We start from the raw sequence: 21,313 nt of genomic DNA on the forward strand, positions 1-21,313 counted from the left end.
CAATTATAGAACCTAGTCATACCAAAACTCATGAGGTCTTTAATTAAGGTTGTAATGGGGTCAAGGCAAAGGGTAAGGATATATGTATAAGGCTAAGTGAGCTAATAAGTGAATCCTTAATTAGACTAAGATCTCACCTAACATACATACTTAGTAAAACAATGCTTCTTTACCTATTCTCCTTATTTTCTTGCTTTTGATGTCACATGCTCATGTTTCAATTCTTGTTTTTATCCATGTGCATTGCTTTTTATTTCGCATTGGTGAGTTCTTTTTGTATCCCCTTATTTACATGCTTGAAAACTAACTTTTTTTTTTGAATACACATGGTAATTTTAATTAATTTGAATTTTCATGAGCCTGTCCAAAAAAAAAGAAAAAGTATGTAGTAGTTCACCAAAATAAACGCCAGAGATGGCGACCTCCCCACACTTAAAATGAAGCATCGTCCCCGATGCTTAATCAAGCCGGGTGTGAAGTAGTGTCATCACTGGGAGGGATGGTAGCTGGGGTCTCTGTGGCGGTGGTGGGCTGAGAGTCTGGCTACTGTAGAGGAGGGATTGACTGGAGCGGGATCTCCGGATCTGCAGCCTCAATCTGATGTGGGGCCTCCTGCTGTGGTGTGGCGTGCTCTGTGCCTGCCTGCTGATGAGTCTCCGCCTGGGAATGAGGCTCCTCCTCGTGCTCATCCTCCTCCTCCTCTGATGGCTCTGATGGTGTGTCGGGCTCGGAGGGGATGTCGGCGCCCTGTCTGATCATTAGCTTCAGATGGGAATAGCGTCGCCTGCTGCGGCTCTCCAATCTCTCATATCAGCGCCTGTTACAGTGCTCCATCTGATCAAGCTGGCGGAATAGACGGTGCACGAGGCGATAAACCGGCTCAGAGGCGGGTGGAGGTACAGTGGTGGCAGCAGGGGCAGTTGTGGCAGCTGTGGATGAAGAGGGTCCAGCAGACGGAGGGGCTGTCTCATCAGTAGCAGTGACAGGTGGTGGTCGGTAGCCCAAAGCAAGGAAGCTCCTGCTGTGAGGAATGATCTTCCTACAATCCGCCGCTGGTGGTCTCTCATCGGCATCCTCCCATGGCACGTCAGCTCGACGGCCTAGCTGTGTAATCAGATACGGAAAAGGGAGGGTGCTGCAGATGTGGACCCTGGCCATATAGTACCAAATGAAACGTGGCAGATAAAGGTCCTTACCCTTCAGCACACACTAAAAGAGGGTGATCATGGTAGCCGGGATCTCCGTCTCGTGAGTACTCGGCATCACAAAATTACTCAAGATCTGATGCCATAGCCGAGCCTCATCATTCAAGTACACTCTCTTGATCCCTCTAGGCATAGTGGTGTTCTGACCCATCTCCCAAGGAACAGCAGGGTCGAGAGCTATCCGTGCCTTCACGGCGTCCCAGTCAAACTGCATCTGGCCCACGTCATCCTCAGCCTGTGCAAAACCATCTGGCTGATCGGACTTGGCTGGGAGCTGGAGAATGGTCTCTATGGCCTCCTCAGTGACCAGAATTAGCTTTCCCCTCAGGTTCACTGCATCTAGGGTAGTAAGGTAGTAGTTGCAATAGAATTCCCGGACCCAAGATGCATTGACCTCTCTCAGTGGTCTCTCCAGAAAGAACCAACCCCGTTGCTTGATTTGCTCAGTAGTGTATTGCTGGAGGGCTTCTGGAATCTTCAAGGTACGTTCCAGGTATAGATTTCTGGAGTTTGCAAAAGTCGGGTACTTCAGCTCACAGTACCGGTTTGCAAATTTTATAGGATCAGTCGAAGGGAGCAGCTGGTCAGCTTTTTCCTGCTATGTAAAGTTCTTCTCCCGCCATGAGGAATCGTGCATTAGAGCAATGATGGACTGGGAGGAATCTCCTCTATTGCGCTTGCCAGTAGCCTTCCCTTTGCCTTTCCTCTGTGAGGTAGACATCCTGAAAAACAGAAAACCAGGAATGGATAAAAAAATAGGAAAGCAAATAGGAAATTAAACAAAGGAAACTCAAAGCGGTAAGGGAGAAATATAATAAGGAAAATGAGCAATTGAAATGTGATCGAATTAATGTTAAATGGAAAGAAAAAAATCAATATGCCATAGTGAGAAAGTTAGAGGAAGTAAAAGTAATCAGAAAAGAGATCAAGAGGGTTAGTATGGTAAAAAGAAATTAGTAAATTAAAATTAGTGAGTTAGGAAAGTAAGTGGCATAGAAAAAATTCCATATAACAAGGATTCACAGGTAAGAATAGAAGTCCTCATAATCGAATAAAGAAAACAGGGTGATGCTGATTCGAATAGAAATAAAGAAATCAGAAATTGGAATCAGTGAATCACAAATGCAGGTTATGAACCAGGAAATCAAAGAGGATAAGAAAGTCTGGCATAGCATTCATGTAATGGTTTGGGTAAAGCAGAGTAAAACAGATTTCAGAAATGCCAAACCAAAACATGAATGAAAACAATTTTAAAAAAAAATTTGGGCAGCATTCCGGCTAAAATTGGATTGTCCCGGAAAATAAACAGCAATCATATCAGTTCATATGAATTAAAAAAAAATCAAGCTGCATGTACATAGATATAAAATAAACATAAAAACTCAATGTAAACAGTAGCAACATACAAGAAAGCAGCATATGAAACATGATTATAGCAGCAACATATTTGCACATAGGATAAAACAGAAGTAAGAACAGTGCAAGTAAATAGACCTAGATCCACTAACCACAGCCTAAGCTACCTAACAACCTAAAAATCCACTACAACATGCAAGTCTAGCTATCCTAATCATGAACATAAATGGAATAAAAAATACAGAAAAGTGACGAACGGATAAAAAGGATTGCGTGTTACGGAACCTGGTAAGCGGAAGGGGTGGAACAGGGAAGAAGGTGGCTGCGGCGGTGTTCGGCGCGGTGGTGGTGCACGGCGTCGCGGTGGTGACTGAGGGGGCAGTGGCGGAGGGAGGTATTAGGGTTAGTGAGAGAGGAAGAGGATAGGGGAAGGGAGGGCGGTGGTTGTTGCTGGCTGAAGGGGGTGGGTGGCGGAGAGGGGGCGCGGCTGGATGGCCGGCGGTAGTTGGGCGGTGCTCGCGGAGGTGGCTGTGGTGGAGAGGGGAGGAGAGAAGAAAAAGGAAGAAGAGAGAAGGGGAGGGGGTGGTACGGCGGTGGCGTCTGGGCGGCGGCGGCGTCGGGGTGGTGGCGTGGTGGCTGGCCGGCGGTGGCTGGGGGAGGAAGAACAGAGAAAGAGAAGAGGGTTGGGGGTGAAGGGGGGGCTGCGCGACTAATAAGGTTCGCGGGCTAGGGGGTTATATTTTCGAATCCACGCGGCTGCGTGGGCACGCGGTCGCGTGGTTGGGGTGAAAATGGGGGGAACGCGATCGCGTGGGTCGCGCGATCGCATGAGAGGGGGGAAAGAGGGGTGACGCGATCGCGTGGGTCGCGCGATCGTGTCGCTGGAATTCGTGCTAAACGCACGACTCCAGCGCCATTTCAGCGCAACTCTCTGTCCCCTTTTGCGGTGATATACAATCCATGCGACGCGATCGCGTCGCTCATGCAGTCGCGTGGGATTGGTATTGGGTAAGTGACGCGATCGCATGGGGCATGCGATCGCGTGGGCTAATTTGTGCGAAACGCACTAAAATAAAATAAAAAAAAGGTAAATTGAAAACAATAAACATGAAATAGATTGAGAAAGAAGCGACCATACCATGGTGGGTTGTCTCCCACCTAGCACTTTTAGTTAAAGTCCTTAAGTTGGACATTGGAGGAGTATCCTGTTATGGTTGCTTATGTTTAAATTCGTCCAAAAATTTCCACCAGTGCTTGGAATGCCAATAGCCTCCGGGGTCCCAAACTAGGCATGTAAAGCTTCTGAGCAGCTTCAAACAAATATTCAGCCTCCCGGGATGACGAATGTCAGAATATAATCCATGATCCCAAGCTGTGTTTTTAGATCCGCCTTCGTTTTGATTTGTAAGTTTCCATTCGGGCGGGTTAAAAAGTAGAATATCACCGTGGTGACCAAACGTTTTCCGTGATCCATGCAATTGAGCATGATACCAATCTGTGTACTTCGAGGTGAAGCGTGGAACCTTATTGAACCTGGTGCACCAGCTCTGAGTACGAGCCAATTCCCTCTTACTCTTAAAGCCGCAGAGAGCTCTAAGTTGGCCATCTGTTTCGAGCAAACCATATTCAAGTGAATAAGTAAAATTATAAGTTAAGGATTGTACCCACTTGAAGCTTGTATTAGGTGGTATGGCCTTTGGATAGGTGTTTTTGGTGGTTCTACAAGTTCCGTTTCCTTGTGCTCTTCTATGAATTCTTCCACTTCTTTGCAAAGATCTTCAATTGTATCTGTGTCCTGGTCAAAGTCTTCGGTGTCTTCCTCATCACTTGAGTCGTAGATTGGAGGTTGAGAGAAATCTACCTCCGCATCATCCTCATATTCACTAGGGGAAGATTCTTCGATTTCAGAGAATTCACTTGCGGACGCAAGTTCATCACTAGGAGAACTAGACTTGTGACTATCATCATCAAAGAAAATTGCTTCTTGGATTATTCCGTCTGATTCTTCGTAAACGATTTGCCTTGGAGATTGTACGGTATCCTCCTTAGCATTAACTGTAGCATCTTGGACGGAGTTTTCCTCAATTCTGGATTCCCAAGGAAGTTCAGCATCTCCTAGATCTTCAACCAACTCTTCTTCTTGAACAATGACAGCTTCTTCCACTTGTTCTAGTACGAATTCATTCTCTGTCTTGTCCACTGGAGTCTCTAGTATTTCTTTCATGCTACGCTCTTCATCGGGCTGTCCATATGGAGCTGTGGTTGATCCTTGTATATTTGAGCGCCTAGTGGCCCATTGAATTAGTGCTTGCTCCAGTTGTTGAATGGTTGTTTGAAATTTAATTACTGTTTCTTTTAGGCGATCCTTTGCTTCGCGGTTTGCCGGACTTGGACATGATACAAAGGAAAGTGGTGATGATTGGGAACGATTCGATTGGTATTGGGGTAAGGAAGGATCGTATGATGGCGAATGGTAAAGAGAAGCTTGTGAGTGTGGTGGTTCGAGGTTATGTTGAAAGGATGGTTCATATGCACGGGGTGGGGCTTGTTGGTAGTTACAAGGTTGTCCACCATGTCTTTCAGCTGGGTATGTGATGCCAAGGCATGGGGGGTGAGAGTTCATAGTAGCAAATAAAGATAAAAAGGAAAAACAAAAATAAATAAACAAGCAAAAGAAAAATATTTACAATAACCAATAATAAGGCACACGTTAGCAGTTCCTTGAGAAGACGACCCGAGGTTTAAATACTCGGTTATCAATTTTAAAAGGGGTTTGTTACTTGTGACAACCAAAACGTTTGTATGAAAGGACTTTTGAAGGTTTAGAAACTATACTTGCAACAAGGATTTATCCGCAAATTTCTAGACCACACAAAAGTCATCTCATCAAAATGGCGCCGTTCAAAGCAATTTGCTAGAGTTCTCCTAGGATCTTCAGAGTCCTCTCCAGGTATAGGTTCCTGGAGTTTGCAAACACCGGATACTTCAGCTCACAGTATCGGTTTGCAAACTTCACTAGGTCATTAGCAGGGAGCAACTGGTCGACCTTCTCCTGCGGGGTGAAGTTTTTCTCCCGCTAGGAGGCATCATGCATGAGATCTATGATAGACATAGAGGAGTCTCTTCTTTTACGTTTGCCAGTGGTAGCCTTTCCTTTTCCCTTTCTATGGGTATCTGACATCCTAAAAAATAGAAAACCAGGATATATAAAAAAATAGGAAAACAAATAGGCAAATAGTCAAAAGAAACACAAAGTGGCAAAGGAGAAGTAGAATTAGGTAAATGAGTTAAGTAAATGTGCATTAAGAATTGTATAGGAGTGAAAAGTTCGAAAGGAAAAATTCACAATCCAAAATGTAATGGAAGGCATGTTAAGTAGGAAAAATAATCAGTATGCCATGGTTAGAATGTTAAAAGAAAGTGAAAAACCAGAAGAAAGATTTTAAAAGGTTAGTTTGGTTAGAATTAAAAAAGAGTTCAGGAAATTAGAATTAGTGAGTTAGTGAAAAATGGGTAAGGTAAGTGGCATAAGGATAAGTTTCTAAGTAACAAGCATTCATAATTAGAAGCTAAAGGTAACTCATAACCAAACCAGGAAAACCGGTTGATGAAGATTCAGATAGATATAGAAATAGCAAAAATTAGAATCAAACATCAAAAATGCAATTTATGAACCAGGAAATCAAAGAGAATAAGAATGCGTGCCTGGCATTCATGAATGGGTTGGGTAAAGCAGAGGCAGGTATTTTTCAAAATGCCAAAACCAAAACATGAATGAAAATATTTTACAGAAATTTGGGCAGCATTCCGGCTAAAATTGGATTGTCCCGAAAAATAAACAGTAATCAAATAGTTCATATGAATTAAAATTAAAGCTTGCAATTACATATAAGGAATATAAACATGAAAACTCAGTGTAAAGAGCAGCATGAAATAAGAAATCACAGCATATGAACATTACAAGTATCACAACAACAGCAGAATTACAAATTTGATAAAACAGAAACATGAACAGTGCAAATAGACAGGCCTAAATCCACTAACCACATCCTAGGCTACCTAACAACCTAAAATCCACTACAACATGCATATCTAACTAGCCTAACATGAACATAAACAGAAAATAATGAAATAATGACTAAGGATAGAAGGGCGGCGTTCGTCGGAACCTGGTAGGCCGAATAAGGAGAGTGGGCAGAAAGAAGGCTGGGGGTGGTGGTGATGGTGTCTGGTGCGGCGGCTGGCGGTGGCGGCACGGCTGTTCGGGGCAGGGGGAATGGTAGGGGTAATGGGGGTAGAGGGGGGTGGCGGTGATGGTGGCTGGATGGTGGTGGTTGGATTGGAGGGGAAGAGAGGGAGGAGAGGGTTTCAGGGGGGGCGACTGATAGGGTTCGCGTGATGGGGGGTTATAAATTTGAATCCACGCGGTCGCGTGGTTGGAGGGAAGAAGGGTGTGATGCGATCGCGTAGATGACGCGATCGCATGGAAGGTAAAAAGAGTGAAGGACGCGATCGCCTGGGGCATGTGATCGCGTCGCTGGAATTTGTGCTAAACGCACAAATCCAGCATCGTTTCAGCGCAACTCTCTATCTTCTTTTGTGGTGTTGTGCAATCCATGCGACGCGATCGCATTGCTCACGCGGTCGCGTGGGATTGGTTGTGTGCAAGTGACGCGATCGCATGGGGCATGCGATCGCGTGGGCATCTTGTGCAAAACGCACAATGGCCGCACGATTCCAGCACAACTTTCTGGACGTTGGATCTTTACGCCAATCTCCAGGTCACGCGGCCGCGTGGATGACGTGGTCGCATGGGTAATGTTTTACGCCATTCGACGCGATCGCATGAGTGATGCGGTCGCGTCGCGCACCCTCTTTTTTTTTTGTATGAAGAATACAATGATTAATATGAATGCGATGCAAAGTTCCAGGTTCAACATTATAAAATAAAACTTGAAAACAAGCAAAACGAAATAAAAATTGAAAAATGAACGATCATACCATGGTGGGTTGTCTCCCACCTAGCAGTTTTAGTTAAAGTCCTTAAGTTGGACATTGGAAGAGCTTTCTGTTATGGCGGCTTATGCTTAAATTCATCTAAAAATCTCCACCAATGCTTGGAATGCCAATAGCCTCCGGGGTCCCAAACTAGGCATGTAAAGCTCCTGAGCAGCTTCAAACAAATTTTTAGGCTCCCGGAATGACGAATGTCGGAATAGATTCCAGGATCCCAAACTTTGCTTTTAAATCCGCCTCCGTCTTGATCTATATTTTTCCATCCAGGCGATTTAGAAAGTAGATTCTCACCATGGTGACCAAACGTTTTCCGAGATCCATTCGATTGAATATGATACCAATCCGTGCACTTCAAGTTGAAGCGTGGAACCTTATTAAACCTTGTGCACCAGCTCTGAGCACGAGCCATTTCCCTCTTACACTTAAAGCCGCAGAGAGCTCTAAGCTGGCCATCTGTTTTAAGCAAACCGTATTCAAGTGAAAAAGTAAAGTTAAAGGTTAAGGATTATACCCACTTGAAGCTTCTATTGGGTGGTAATGACCTTGGGGAAGGTGTTTCTGGTGGTTCTGTAAGTTCTACTCCCTTATGCTCTTCTGTGAATTCCTCCACTTCTTTGCAAGGTTCTTCAAATGCATCTGTGTCCTGGTCAAAGTCTTCTGTGTCTTCCTCATCACTCGAGTCATAGATTGGAGGTTGAGAGAAACCTACCTCTGCATCATCTTCGTATTCATTTGGGGAAGATTCTTTGATCTTAGAGAATTCACTTGACTTATGACTATCATCATCAAGGGAATTTGTGTCCTGGGTTATTCCGTCTAGTTCTTCATAAACGACTTGCCTTGGGATTGTGCACTGTCCTCCTTAGCATTAACTGTAACGTCCTTGACGGAGTTTTCTTCAGCTCTGAATTCCCATGGAGGTTCAGCGTCTCCTAGATCTTCAACAAACTCTTCTTCTTGCGTAATGACAGCTCCTTCTACTTGTTCTAGTACGAATTCATTATCTGTCTTGTCCACTGGAGTTTCTAGTAATTCCTTCATGCTACGCTCTTCGTTAGATTGTCCACATAGGGCTGTGGTTGGTCCTTGAATGTTCGAACGTCTAGAAGCTAATTGAATTACTGCTTGCTCCAGTTGTCGAATAGTTGTTTGAAGTTTATTTACTGTTTTCTTGAGGCGAACCTCTGATTCTCGGGGTGATGGATTTGGACATGAAACATGGGGAAGTGGTGGTGCTTGGGAGTGATTGGATTGGAACTGGGGTAAATAGGGATCATGTGGTGGCGAATGGTGAAGAGAAGCTTGTGAGTGTGGTGGTTCAAGGTTATGTTGAGAGGATGGTCTATAGGCATGGGGTGGGGCTTGTTGGTAGTTACAAGATTTTCCACCATATCTATCAGCTGGGTATGCATTGTAGAATGGTCGTTGTCCATGATATCTTGGAGGGTGTTGTTGCCGAAAGGGTTGATTAGATCCTCTTGGTTCCATCCATCCTTGATTGGTTTGACCTTGATGCATATTCCTACTATAACTTCTATTTCCTTAAACAAAGTTAAAACCAAACTCAAAGCGAGAGAGGTGAGAGTTCATAGTAGCAAATAAAATCAAAAAGGGAAAATAGAAATAAATAAATAAGTAAAAGAAAAATATTTACAATAACCAATAATAAGGCACACGTTAGCAGTTCTCCGGCAACAGCGCCATTTTGAAAGAGCTGGAAGATTGATGGTTTAGAAGTTATAGTAAACTCTCGTTGCAAGTATAGTTACTAAACCAAGCAATCAACCATTCTTGCAAAAGTTTTGGTTGTCACAAGTAACAAACCCCTAAATAAATTGTTAACTGAAGTATTCAAACCTCGGGTCGTCTGCTCAAGGAACTGCAGGGAAGTATGTTCTTATTATTGGTTATGGAGATTGCAAATTTGGGGTTTTAAGAATGAGGAACAAATATGACAAATAATTTAATTGGCAATTAAAAATAAATAAATACTGTAAAGCAAACTTTTGGCAAGGGATGAGAAATTAGAAGTCCAGATTAGTTACTCTTCTCAATAATAAAGAAGATTGAATCTTAATTCCACTTAGTTGACCTTTACTAAAGCAAAGGAAAGTCAAGGGACTAATTAGCTTGATCTTCGAATCCTATTTATTTCCTAAGAAAAGGTTGGGATTATTGAAGTTCAGTTCAATTAGCAAAGATAACAGTTATCTTTTATATTGAGCTAAGATAACTCCTGAGTTACTGATTTCTTAACCAAGACCAAAAGGGGAAAAGTAAATCTATTGGAATAAAGATGTCTTTGGAGTAAAAGCAATAATAGCATAAATAAAAGAAAGCAATATTAAACTGAAATACCTCAAATAACATTAATTCAAATAATCTGGAACATAGAAGAATTCATAAATTAAATGGCAAAGTAAATAATCAACTAAAGTAATGGAATGAATAAAGGTGAAAGGGAAGCTTAAAATAAAGGAACATTAAACCTGGGATTGAGAGTCACTCCTAAAACTAAGAGAAGTCCTAAATCCTAAGAGAGAGAGGAGAGAACCTCTCTCAAGACTAACCTAAATCATGAGAAGTAACTAAATTGGCGAGCTCCCCTTGAATGGATGCATTCCTACACTTTATAACCTCTGGTCTATGTCTTCTGGACTTGGATTTGGGGAAAAAAAGGCTTCAAAAATCGCTGGAGCATTTTCTACAATTTCTGGTGCGTGGCCTCTGTCACGCGTCCGCGTGGGTCACGTGGTCGCGTCATTCGGAGCTTTTCTTGTCACGCAGTTGCGTCAGTCATATGTGTTCTGCTTAAGGCGCGCGGTCGTGTCAGTCATGCGGCCACGTCGCTGTTGATTCGCGCTTGGCATGCGGTCGCGTCGTCCATGCGATCGCGTGGATGCTAGTTTCTTTAGAAACTCCGTTTTGTGCTTTCCTTCCATTTTTGTATGTTTCCTTTTTCATTCTTTAAGTCATTCCTGCCTTAGAAGATCTGAAACTACTTAACACACTAATCACGGCATCGAATGGAAATAAAGTTAATTAAAATAATTAATTTTAAAGCATAGGAAACATATTTTTCACATACATCACATAATAAGGAAGGGAAAGTAAAACCATGCAATTAATATGAATAAGTGGGTGAAGGATTGAATAAATTACTCAAATTAAGCACAAAATATATCATAAAATATGGGTTTATCACAGCTTCAACAAGAATGTTCTTATCCTTGTTCCTGTTCATATGAAAAAGAAGAGAACAGAAAAGAAGAGGAATTCTCTATGTCACAGTAGAGAGATTCCTTTATGTGAGTAGAAGAAGAGAAGAATAGAAGAAGGAGAAGAGAAAAACTCGAACACAGAGAAGAAGATGGGGTTCGAATTATGAGTAGAAGAGACGTGTTAGTAGATAAATAAGTAAATAGAAGGAGATGAGAGAGGGGGGAGAAAGTTCGATTTTAATTTAAAAATAAAAGAAAAATATTTTTGTTTTTATTTTAAAGTGCAGTTAGTATTCGAATTTTAAGAGAAGAAATAAAATTAAAATTAAAATTTAAAACAATTAGTTAATAAAAAAGGAATTTTGAAAAAGAGGGGAGGAGTTTTTGAAAATTAGAGAGGGAAAATTAGTTAGGTGGCTTTGAAAAAGATAAAAATTTTAAAATCAAACAAAAAGTCAAGTGGTTAATTGAAAAGGATTTTGAAAATCAAATTTGAAAAGATAAGAAGTTAGAAAAGATTTTGAAAATTGAGTTTTGAAAAAGATATGATTGAAAATTATTTTGAAAAAGAGTTAAAAAAGAAATTTAAAAAGATTTGATTTTTAAAATTAAAGTTAATTACTTGACTAACAAGAAACAAAAAGATATGATTCTAAAATTTAAAGATTGAACCTTTCTTACTAGGCAAGTAACAAACTTAAAATTTTTGGATCAATCATATAAAATGTGAGCATTAATTTCGAAAATATGAAATAAAAATAAGAAAAAGATTTTGAAAATCAATTTTGAAATTTCGAAAATATGAAAGAAAAAATGAAAAAGATTTGATTTTTGGAAAGGTTTTGAAAGATAGGATTTTTAAATTGAAAAATTGACTTGACTCATAAGAAACAATTAAATTTAAAAACTTTTTGACTAAATCAAACCAAATTTTTGAAAATTTATGAGAGAATAAAGGAAAGATATTTTTTTGATTTTTGAATTTTTAATGAGGAGAGAGAAAAGCACAAAAAAGACACAAGACATAAAAATTATGAATCAAAACAAGAAAAATATGCAAGAAAATTTTGAATGTCAAGATGAACACCAAGAACACTTTGAATGTCAAGATGAACATCAAGAACATGTTTTTGAAAATTTTTAAGAAAAGAAAAACATGCAAGACACCAAACTTAGAAATTTTCAATAATTAGACACTAACAAATTGAAAATGCATATGAAAAACAAGAAAAGACACAAAATAAGAAAATGCAAAGATCAAACAAAGAAGATCATCAAGAACAACTTGAAGATCATGAAGGACATATGATGAATTTTCAAAAATTAAGAAAAATTTACAAACATGCAATGGACACCAAACTTAAAACTTGACACTAGACTCAAACAAGAAACACAAAATATTTTTGGTTTTTATGATTTCGTAAATTTTTTTTTGAATTTTTTGAAAATTAATTGGAAAAAGAAAAATAAAGATTTCAAAATTTCTAATGAGAATTCTAAGAATCATGCACTGTTAGTCTAAAACTCCAGTCCAGGAATTAGACATGGCTTACTAGCCATCCAAGCTTTCAATGAAAGCTCCGGTCCAAAACACTAGACATGGCCAATGGCCAGCCAAGCTTCAGCAGAACATTACATACAACAGCTAAATTGCTGAGAAAGACAAAGAAGCTCTTCTCAGGATAGTTGAAACCTCGGTCCAAAAGATTAGACATGGCTTAACAGCCAGCCAGGATTCAACATATCTCATGAAACTCTAGAATTCATTCTTAAAAATTCTGAAGAACATAGAATAATTTATTTTTTTTGAAAATTTTTTTCGAAAATATAAATAATAAAAACGAAAAACTTAAATTAAAATAAAATTACCTAATCTGAGCAACAAGATGAACCGTCAGTTGTTCAAACTCGAACGATCCCCGGTAACGGCCCCAAAAACTTGGTGCACAAAATCGTGATTGTTCATTCCTTGGTAACGGCGCCAAAAACTTAATACGCACGTTCATAATCTTAGTTCTTTTTCACAACTTTGCACAACTAACCAGCAAGTGGACTAGGTCGTCCAAGTAATAAACCTTACGTGAGTAAGGGTTGATCCCATGGAGATTGTCGGCTTGAAGCAAGCTATGGTCATCTTGCAAATCTCAGTCAGGCGTATTCAAATGGTTATGGTGAATTGATAGTTAAAATATAATTAAAATATAAAATAGGATAGAGATACTTATGCAATTCATTGGTGAGAGTTTCAGATAAGTGTATGGAGATGCTTTTGTTCCTTCTGAACCTCTGCCTTCCTACTGCTTTTATCCAATCACTCATACTCCTTTCCATGGCAAGCTGTATGTTGGGCATCACCGTTGTCAATGGCTACATCCCGACCTCTCAGTGAAAATGGTCCGAATGCGCTGTCACCGCATGGCTATTCATCTGTCAGTTCTCGATCATGTTGGAAAAGGATCCAGTGATCCTTTTGCGTCTGTCACTACGCCCAACACTCGCGAGTTTGAAGCTCGTCACAGTCATTCCTTCCCAGATCCTACTCGGGATACCACAGACAAGGTTTAGACTTTTCGGATCTCTAGAATGGCCGCCAATAATTCTAGCCTATACCACGAAGACTCTGATCGTGAACCAGGAGGCTAAGAGATATGCATTCAAGCTTGTTTTCATGTAGAACGGAAGTGTTTGTCAGGCACGCGTTCATAAGTGAGAATGGTGATGAGTGTCACATAATCATCACATTCATCATGTTCTTGTGTGCGAATGAATATCTTAGAATAAGAATAAGCTTGAATTGAATAGAAAAACAATAGTACTTTGTATTAATTCATGAGGAACAGTAGAGCTCCACACCTTAATCTATGGTGTGTAGAATCTCTACCGTTGAAAATACATAAGTGATGGAGGTCAAGGCATGGCCAAATGGCCAGCCCCCTAAACGTGATCTCTGAACATAAAATTAGTCAAATACCAACCAGAGATGTGAAATAAATCACTAAAAGTAGTTTTTATACTAAACTAGTAGCTAGGGTTACATAAGATAAGTAAATGATGTAGAAATCCACTTCCGGGTCCACTTGGTGTGTGCTTGGGGTGAGCATTGAGCTTTCATGTATAGAGACTCTTTTTGGAGTTAAACACCAGGTTTTAGCCTGTTTCTGGCGTTTAACTCTGATTTGCAACCTGTTTCTGGCGTTTAACTCCAGAATAGGGCAGGGAGTTGGTGTTTAACGCCAGTTTGCGTCATCTAAACTCAGGTAAAGTATGGACTATTATATATTACTGGAAAACCCTGGATGTCTACTTTCCAAAGCAATTGAGAGCGTGCCAATTTGGTTTCTGTAGCTCCAGAAAATCCACTTCGAGTGCAGGGAGGTCAGAATCCAACAGCATCTGCAGTCCTTCTTCAGCCTCTGAATCAGATTTTTGCTCAAGTCCCTCAATTTCAGCCAGAAATTACATGAAATCACAGAAAAACACACAAACTCCTAGTAAAATCCAGAAATGTGATTTTTATTTAAAAACTAATAAAAATATCCTAAAAACTAACTAAATTATACTAAACACTATGTAAAAACAATGCTAAAACGCATATAAATTATCCGCTCATCAAGAAGCCATACACTCCCTCCATTCCATTTCCTCAAAGGTTCAACAGAGAGATCAAAGACCAACAGTTCCCTAAGTTCCTAGAGGTGTTTAAGAAGCTGGAAATCAATATTCCACTTGCTGAGGCTCTAGAACAAATGCCTCTATATGCAAAATTCCTCAAAGAGCTCATTAATAAGAAAATGAGTTGGAATGAGAATGAGACAGTAATTCCAACACAAGAATGCAGTGCTGTCATCCAAAGAGGTCTGATGGGAAAATTTGTGGAAAAATGAATTTCCAAAACACCCAAATCTAACCGGCAAGTGTACCGGGTCGCATCAAGTAATAATAACTCACGGGATTGAAGGATTGAGCAATTTTAGTTTTTGTGGTTGATTTAGTCAAGCGAATCAAGTATTGGTTGAGTGATTTATAATTGACTGAAACTAAATTGCATGGAAATAAAAGGGAGAGGGATAATTGCAGAAAATTAAAGAGAGCAGAAAATAAAAGTGCTGAATCTTAAAGAACAAGAAATTAAATGGCGAAAACTTAGAACGCAAGAAATGTAAATTGCAGAATCTTAGAATGCAAGAAATGTAAATGGCTTGAATTGTAAATGGGTCAGGTATGTGGGATTGCAAGAATCAAACAAGGGAAAAGTAAATTGCAACAAGCAGGGAAGTAAAAGATGAATTCAATTGCAGTAGATCTCAAACAGAAAATGTAAATTGCTTGAAAAGGAAATTTCAGATCTAAGGACTCAAGAGACTAGATAACCCAGTCTAGATCTCAATGCCTTCCTAGATCCAATTCAGAAATCAATTGCAAGAGAATTTAAAGATCAAGCAGTAGAAGAAAGGAATTCAAATATTGATTTCTCAAAAAGTGCAGTAAATAAAACAGAGAGATCTCAGGATGGGATTGAAACAGAATTCCTTCAATTCTCCAACACCCAAGATTCAAACAAAGTGTAAATGAAATTGAAATTAAGAAAACTAAGAGAACGAGAATTCAATTCTCCTTCCCCAAGACTTAGAATCTCCAAATAACTCCTAACCAAAAGCTCTCCCAAAATCACTCAGCAAAACTAAAACGGAAAAAGCTCCCTTCAAAACTTAAATTCTAAGCTATTTATACACTCTCTTCAAATGATCTTCAAACCTTGAATTGGGCCTTTGCTCTTGATGGAATTGGGTTGACAAAAGCCTCTGTTGATTGCTCTTGGAGTTGGAGAGAAACCCACTTGTGAACCGGGCCATGAACCATTAAAGCTTGAGTCAAAGTTTGAGGCAAACTTTGACTCAAGCTTTTCATATCAGCTTGCTTCCCTTTGCTGTCATCCACGTTTGAGCCAAAGTTTGAGGTCAAACTTTGAGCCAAACGTGGATCCTCCCTTGCATGCCTCTTGGCCAACGTTTGCCTAAAAGCTTGAGGCAAACGTTGGCGCAAGCTTTTGCTCCCTCCAGCGTGTAGTCAAGCTCCTCCTAAAGTTTGAGCTAAAGTTTGAGGCAAGCTTTGGCTCAAGCTTTTTGTCCTCTCTTGCTCCTTGTAATTGATGCTCAGAGCCTTGGGCCATATTCTTTCAAATTTTTTTTTGCTGCTTCTTAGATCAATAAATGTTTGAGAATCTCCACAATACTTCTTTGAACTCTATGTCCTGCCTATGAGCTCCCATGCAAGTTTTCATAAGCATGCAACCTCAATGCATAATCATACAACTAGAACCACCACTTCTCCTAATCTTTTGCTTGCCTCAAAATTGTTTAATTCCTCAATCCTTCTTTTCAAAGAACTTTCATGTGATGCATTTTTGAAATATTGAGTGCAAACAAGTTTTGGAGAGTATAGTGTTGTAAATGATGAAGCATCTTGATTATTGAATTGCAGAAAAACTATACTAGACATAAGGACAGATAGGGGTATAATATCACTTTCGATCACAGCAATATTTGATAATGAACAATACAACCTTTTGGAGTTTACTTGCTGTCCTCTTCCTCATCATCATTGCTGGTCTTCACATTCCTCTTTCACCTCTTTGATTGATGATGCTAAATCTTCCCAAAAGTTTGTATGGTACTCTGCAGTGATATTGAAAGTTTCTTGTTCCCGAAGCACTTGAAAAATGGTTAGCATGCATGATTTATTTTGTGGGCCTTTGAACTTACTTTGGTGTGGGGACACCAAACTTAGTACCTTGCTAATAGTTCTCATGCATCAGATTAACCATGTGTGAAACTCTTTTTCTTTTTCAAAAGCAATAAAACTGAAAACTAGGGAAACCGCAGAATAGTTAACTAGTTTATCTAAATGCTTGAAGCTAGCATTATGCAAAAGGTGAGAATACGTTTTATGATGGGACTTTGGTGGAACACCAAACTTAGAATCCTTCATTCTCCCTTATATTGTTTTGGGGTGCAACACCAAACTTAGCTTCTTGCAATATAGATAAAGCTAATTAACCTTTTTATTAAAATAGCTATGAAAAGAAAACTACCTCAGGTTGGGTTGCCTCCCAACAAGCGCTTCTTTATTGTCATTAGCTTGACATTCTCTATGCTTGCTCAGCTCAGGTTTTGGACTTCCTTCTCCTTGTCCCATTGTCCTCCTAAATTAGGCTTTGCTCTGTGGTGCTCATCCTGGATGAGTGATTCTTTTCCTTTAGCTCTCTCGCTTTCCTTCAAAATTGCTTTCCATTTTTCCTATCCGGTGATGCTTCCTTGTGGGAAAGCTTCAAACCATTGAGCAACATCGTTCATGGTAGTGAGCGGACGCTTCATTTCATGGGTTGTATTGTCATCTGGGGTTAGGGCACTGCTCTCATACTGACTGGGATTCGTTGGGTTCTTCTCCATGATCTGCACAATCACGGATAGTCCAAATGAAGATTGAATACATTCGTCCCCAAAATATGGTTAGAAGATTAGTTGACACAATGTGTCAAACAGTTGATAGACTTGAAAGATTAATAGAAGAAAATTGCTTCTCTCGTATATTCAACAAGCAAAAGCATAAGGATCATACAAAGCCAGAGAAACCAAGAAAACTTCACTCTATTGCTAAAGTGAAGTTTCAGTTAGCTCAAGCAAAAATTCAAACAGTTAGTGGGTTAGTAAAAAAAAAAATTAAAGAAACAGAAAAGACAAAGTGCTTGATCTAGATCTCCACTTCACTTAATCATTGTCAATCTATTTCAATCCCCGGCAACGGCGCCAAAAACTTGATGGGAAAATTTGTGGAAAAACGAATTTCCAAAACACCCAAATCTAACCGGCAAGTGTACCGGGTCGCATCAAGTAATAATAACTCACGGGAGTGAGATCGATCCCATAGGGATTGAAGGATTGAGCAATTTTAGTTTTTGTGGTTGATTTAGTCAAGTGAATCAAGTATTGGTTGAGTGATTTATAATTGACTGAAACTAAATTGCATGGAAATAAAAGGGAGAGTGATAATTGCAGTAAATTAAAGGGAGCAGAAAATAAAAGTGCTGAATCTTAAAGAACAAGAAATTAAATGGCGGAAACTTAGAACTCAAGAAATGTAAATTGCAGAATCTTAGAATGCAAGAAATGTAAATGGCTTGAATTGTAAATGGGTCAGGGATGTGGGATTGCAAGAATCAAACAAGGGAAAAGTAAATTGCAACAAGCAGGGGAGTAAAAGATGAATTCAATTGCAGTAGATCTCAAACAGAAAATGTAAATTGCTTGAAGAAGCGTTCAACAGAGAGATGAAAAGGAAATTTCAGATCTCAGGACTTAAGAGACTAGATAACCCAGTCTAGATCTCAATGCCTTCCTAGATCCAATTCAGAAATCAATTGCAAGAGAATTTAAAGATCAAGCAGTAGAAGAAAGGAATTCAAATATTGATTTCTCAAAAAGTGCAGTAAATAAAACAGAGAGATCTCAGGATGGGATTGAAACAGAATTCCTTCAATTCTCCAACACCCAAGATTCAAAAAAAGTGTAAATGAAATTGAAATTAAGAAAACTAAGAGAAATAGAATTCAATTCTCCTTCCCCAAGACTTAGAATCTCCAAATGACTCCTAACCAAAAGCTCTCCCAAAATCACTCAGCAAAACTAAAACGGAAAAAGCTTCCTTCAAAACTTAAATTCTAAGCTATTTATACACTCTCATAAAATGATCTTCAAACCTTGAATTGGGCTTTTTCTCTTGATGGAATTGGGTTGACAAAAGCCTCTGTTGATTGCTCTTGGAGTTGGAGAGAAACCCACTTGTCAACCGGGCCATGAACCATTAAAGCTTGAGTCAAAGTTTGAGGCAAACTTTGACTCAAGCTTTTCATATCAGCTTGCCTCCCTTTGCTGTCATCCACGTTTGAGCCAAAGTTTGAGGTCAAACTTTGAGCCAAACGTGGATCCTCCCTTCCATGCCTCTTGGCCAACGTTTGCCTAAAAGCTTGAGGCAAACGTTGGTGCAAGCTTTTGCTCCCTGGATGTGTTTGTTGTGGCACCAACGTTTGCCTAAAAGCTTGAGGCAAACATTGGCGCAAGCTTTTGCTCCCTCCAGGGTGTGTTTGTTGTGGCGCCAACGTTTGCCTAAAAGCTTGAGGCAAACGTTGGCGCAAGCTTTTGCTCCCTCCAGCGTGTAGTCAAGCTCCTCCTAAAGTTTGAGCTAAAGTTTGAGGCAAGCTTTGGCTCAAGCTTTTTGTCCTCTCTTGCTCCTTGCCATTCCTTCTTTCTTCAACCCTCTTCAAAGCTCTTTTCACCTATCATCAATCAATCAAAAACATCAAAGCTATGCTCCAAATCATGAGATTGTGTCTCTTTCATAATATATGACAATTATAGCACAAAATCTCATGAAAATGCATTAATTTATCCATGGTTGATTGAATCAAAGGAAACATGAAATTCTACCCAATTGGCTTACTTATGGCTCAAGAAAGTGAATAAAATCAATTGAAAACAAAAGAAAAAGACTAGTGAAACTAGACTAAGATGACTTGTCATCAAGGTCTTCCTCCAAAGCTCAAAGATCCAGGAAGCTTAATCCTATCCTGCACTATGGGCAACAGAACATTGGATAAAGCTCTCTGTGACTTAGGAGCTAGCATCAACTTAATGTCCCTCTCACTAATGAAGAAGCTTGCAATAGAGGAAGTCAAGCCTACCAGGATGTCACCCCAAATGGTTGATAGATCACTCAAAATACCAAATGGGGTTGTGGAAAATTTATTAGTGAAGATTGGAGAGTTTATTTTCCCTGCTGGCTTTGTTATCCTAGACATGGAAGAAGAGGGACACAATTCAATCATATTGGGATGGCCTTTCTTAGCAACAGCAAGAGCCATCATTGATGTGGAGAAAGGAGAGATGACCTTCAGGGTGCATGATGAAAAGATGACCATCAATGTCTTCAAAGCAATACAATATCCTCTAGAGAAGGAAAAGAACATGAGAGTGGAAATGATAGAAGAAGTGGAGGATGAGCTATTGGAAGATGACTAACAGGAGGAACAAGAAGAGGAAATAGAGGTGGAACAAGAGTTCATAGAATAGGAAGTGGTAGAGATCTCCTTTGAAAGTAAGGCAGAGGAGAAGCCAAAATAAGAGTTAAAGCCTCTCCCCCCTCATCTCAAATATGTGTTTCTTGGAGAAGCAGAGGCCTTGCCAGTGATCATAAACTCCTCCTTGAACATAGAGGAGGAAACAAAGCTAATTGAAGTGTTGAAAGCTCACAAGACTGCTTTGAGTTGGACAATTGATGATATCAAGGGCATAAGCCCTGCCATTTGTATGCATAAAATTCTATTGGAGGAAGATTCAAAGCCTGTAGTTCAACCCCAAAGAAGACTTAACCCAACCATGAAGGAGGGGGTTCAAAAAGAAGGGATGAAGCTATGGAATGCTGGGATAATCTTTCCAATCTCTGACAGCTCATGGGTGAGTCCGGTTCAAGTTGTACCAAAGAAGGAAGGAATGACAGTCATCTCCAATGAGAAAAATGAGTTAATTCCCTCCAGGACAGTGACTGGGTGGAAGATGTGCGTAGATTATAGAAGACTGAATGATGCTACAAGGAAAGATCACTTTCCTCTCCCATTCATCGACCAGATGCTGGAAAGATTGGCTGGCCATGCCTATTATTGCTTCCTGAATGGGTACTCTGGGTACAATCAAATAGTGGTGGATCCCAAGGATCAAGAAAAGACTTCCTTCACCTGTCCATTTGGAGTTTTTGCTTACAGAAGGATGTCCTTTGGTCTGTGTAATGCCCTTGCAACTTTTCAAAGGTGTATGCTTTCTATATTTTCTGACATGGTGGAAAAATTTTTAGAAGTATTTGATGACAAGTCATCTTAGCGTAGTTTCTATAGTCTTTTTCTTTGTTTTCATTTGGTTTTATGCACTTTCTAGCATTCTAAGTAAGTAATTTGGAATGGAAATGCATGGTTTCTTTGAATCGAACAACCACCATTTAATTGATGCAAAATCATGAGGTTTAAGCTAAATTTAATTGATTTTTAAAGATTTATAAACCTTGTGAATTTGGTGATACTTTGATTGGTTGTTTTGATTAATTGTAGGTGAAGAAAAGAAGAAAAGAAGAAAGCGTGGCTCAAGAAACGTGGCCCAAGGAAGAAAAGAGTGTGGCAAAGAAAAGTGAGAAGCGTGGCATATGGAAGGAGGAAAGCTCCAATGCTCTCCCCAAGAGCTCAATGCTCTCCAAAGGAGCACAACAATGAACCAAGGAGGCAATGCTTCAATACTCTGCTCCCCTTGTGAGCTGAGCACAATTTGAGAATCAAGAAACAAGGAAAGGAGAAACAATGCTCAGCTCTCCAAGGGAGCATTATCGGGCTCTCACAAGAAATAAATCAAAGGAAATAAGTTGCCAATGCTTGCTCCAAGGTTTGAACCCATGATCCAATGGAAGGAGGGGAGCGCT

At 39.9% G+C, this 21,313-nt stretch overlaps 1 protein-coding gene across 1 annotated transcript; it reads left to right on the forward strand.

Moving 5' to 3' along the window:
- On the forward strand, positions 19,429 to 19,872 carry LOC107615650. Its single transcript, XM_016317696.1, has one exon. It carries the CDS (start codon positions 19,429 to 19,431, stop codon positions 19,870 to 19,872), a length of 444 nt encoding a protein of 147 aa, XP_016173182.1.

The sequence above is a fragment of the Arachis ipaensis genome, chromosome B09 (genome assembly GCF_000816755.2).
Source record: "Arachis ipaensis cultivar K30076 chromosome B09, Araip1.1, whole genome shotgun sequence".
NCBI classification, from domain to species: Eukaryota; Viridiplantae; Streptophyta; class Magnoliopsida; order Fabales; family Fabaceae; genus Arachis; species Arachis ipaensis.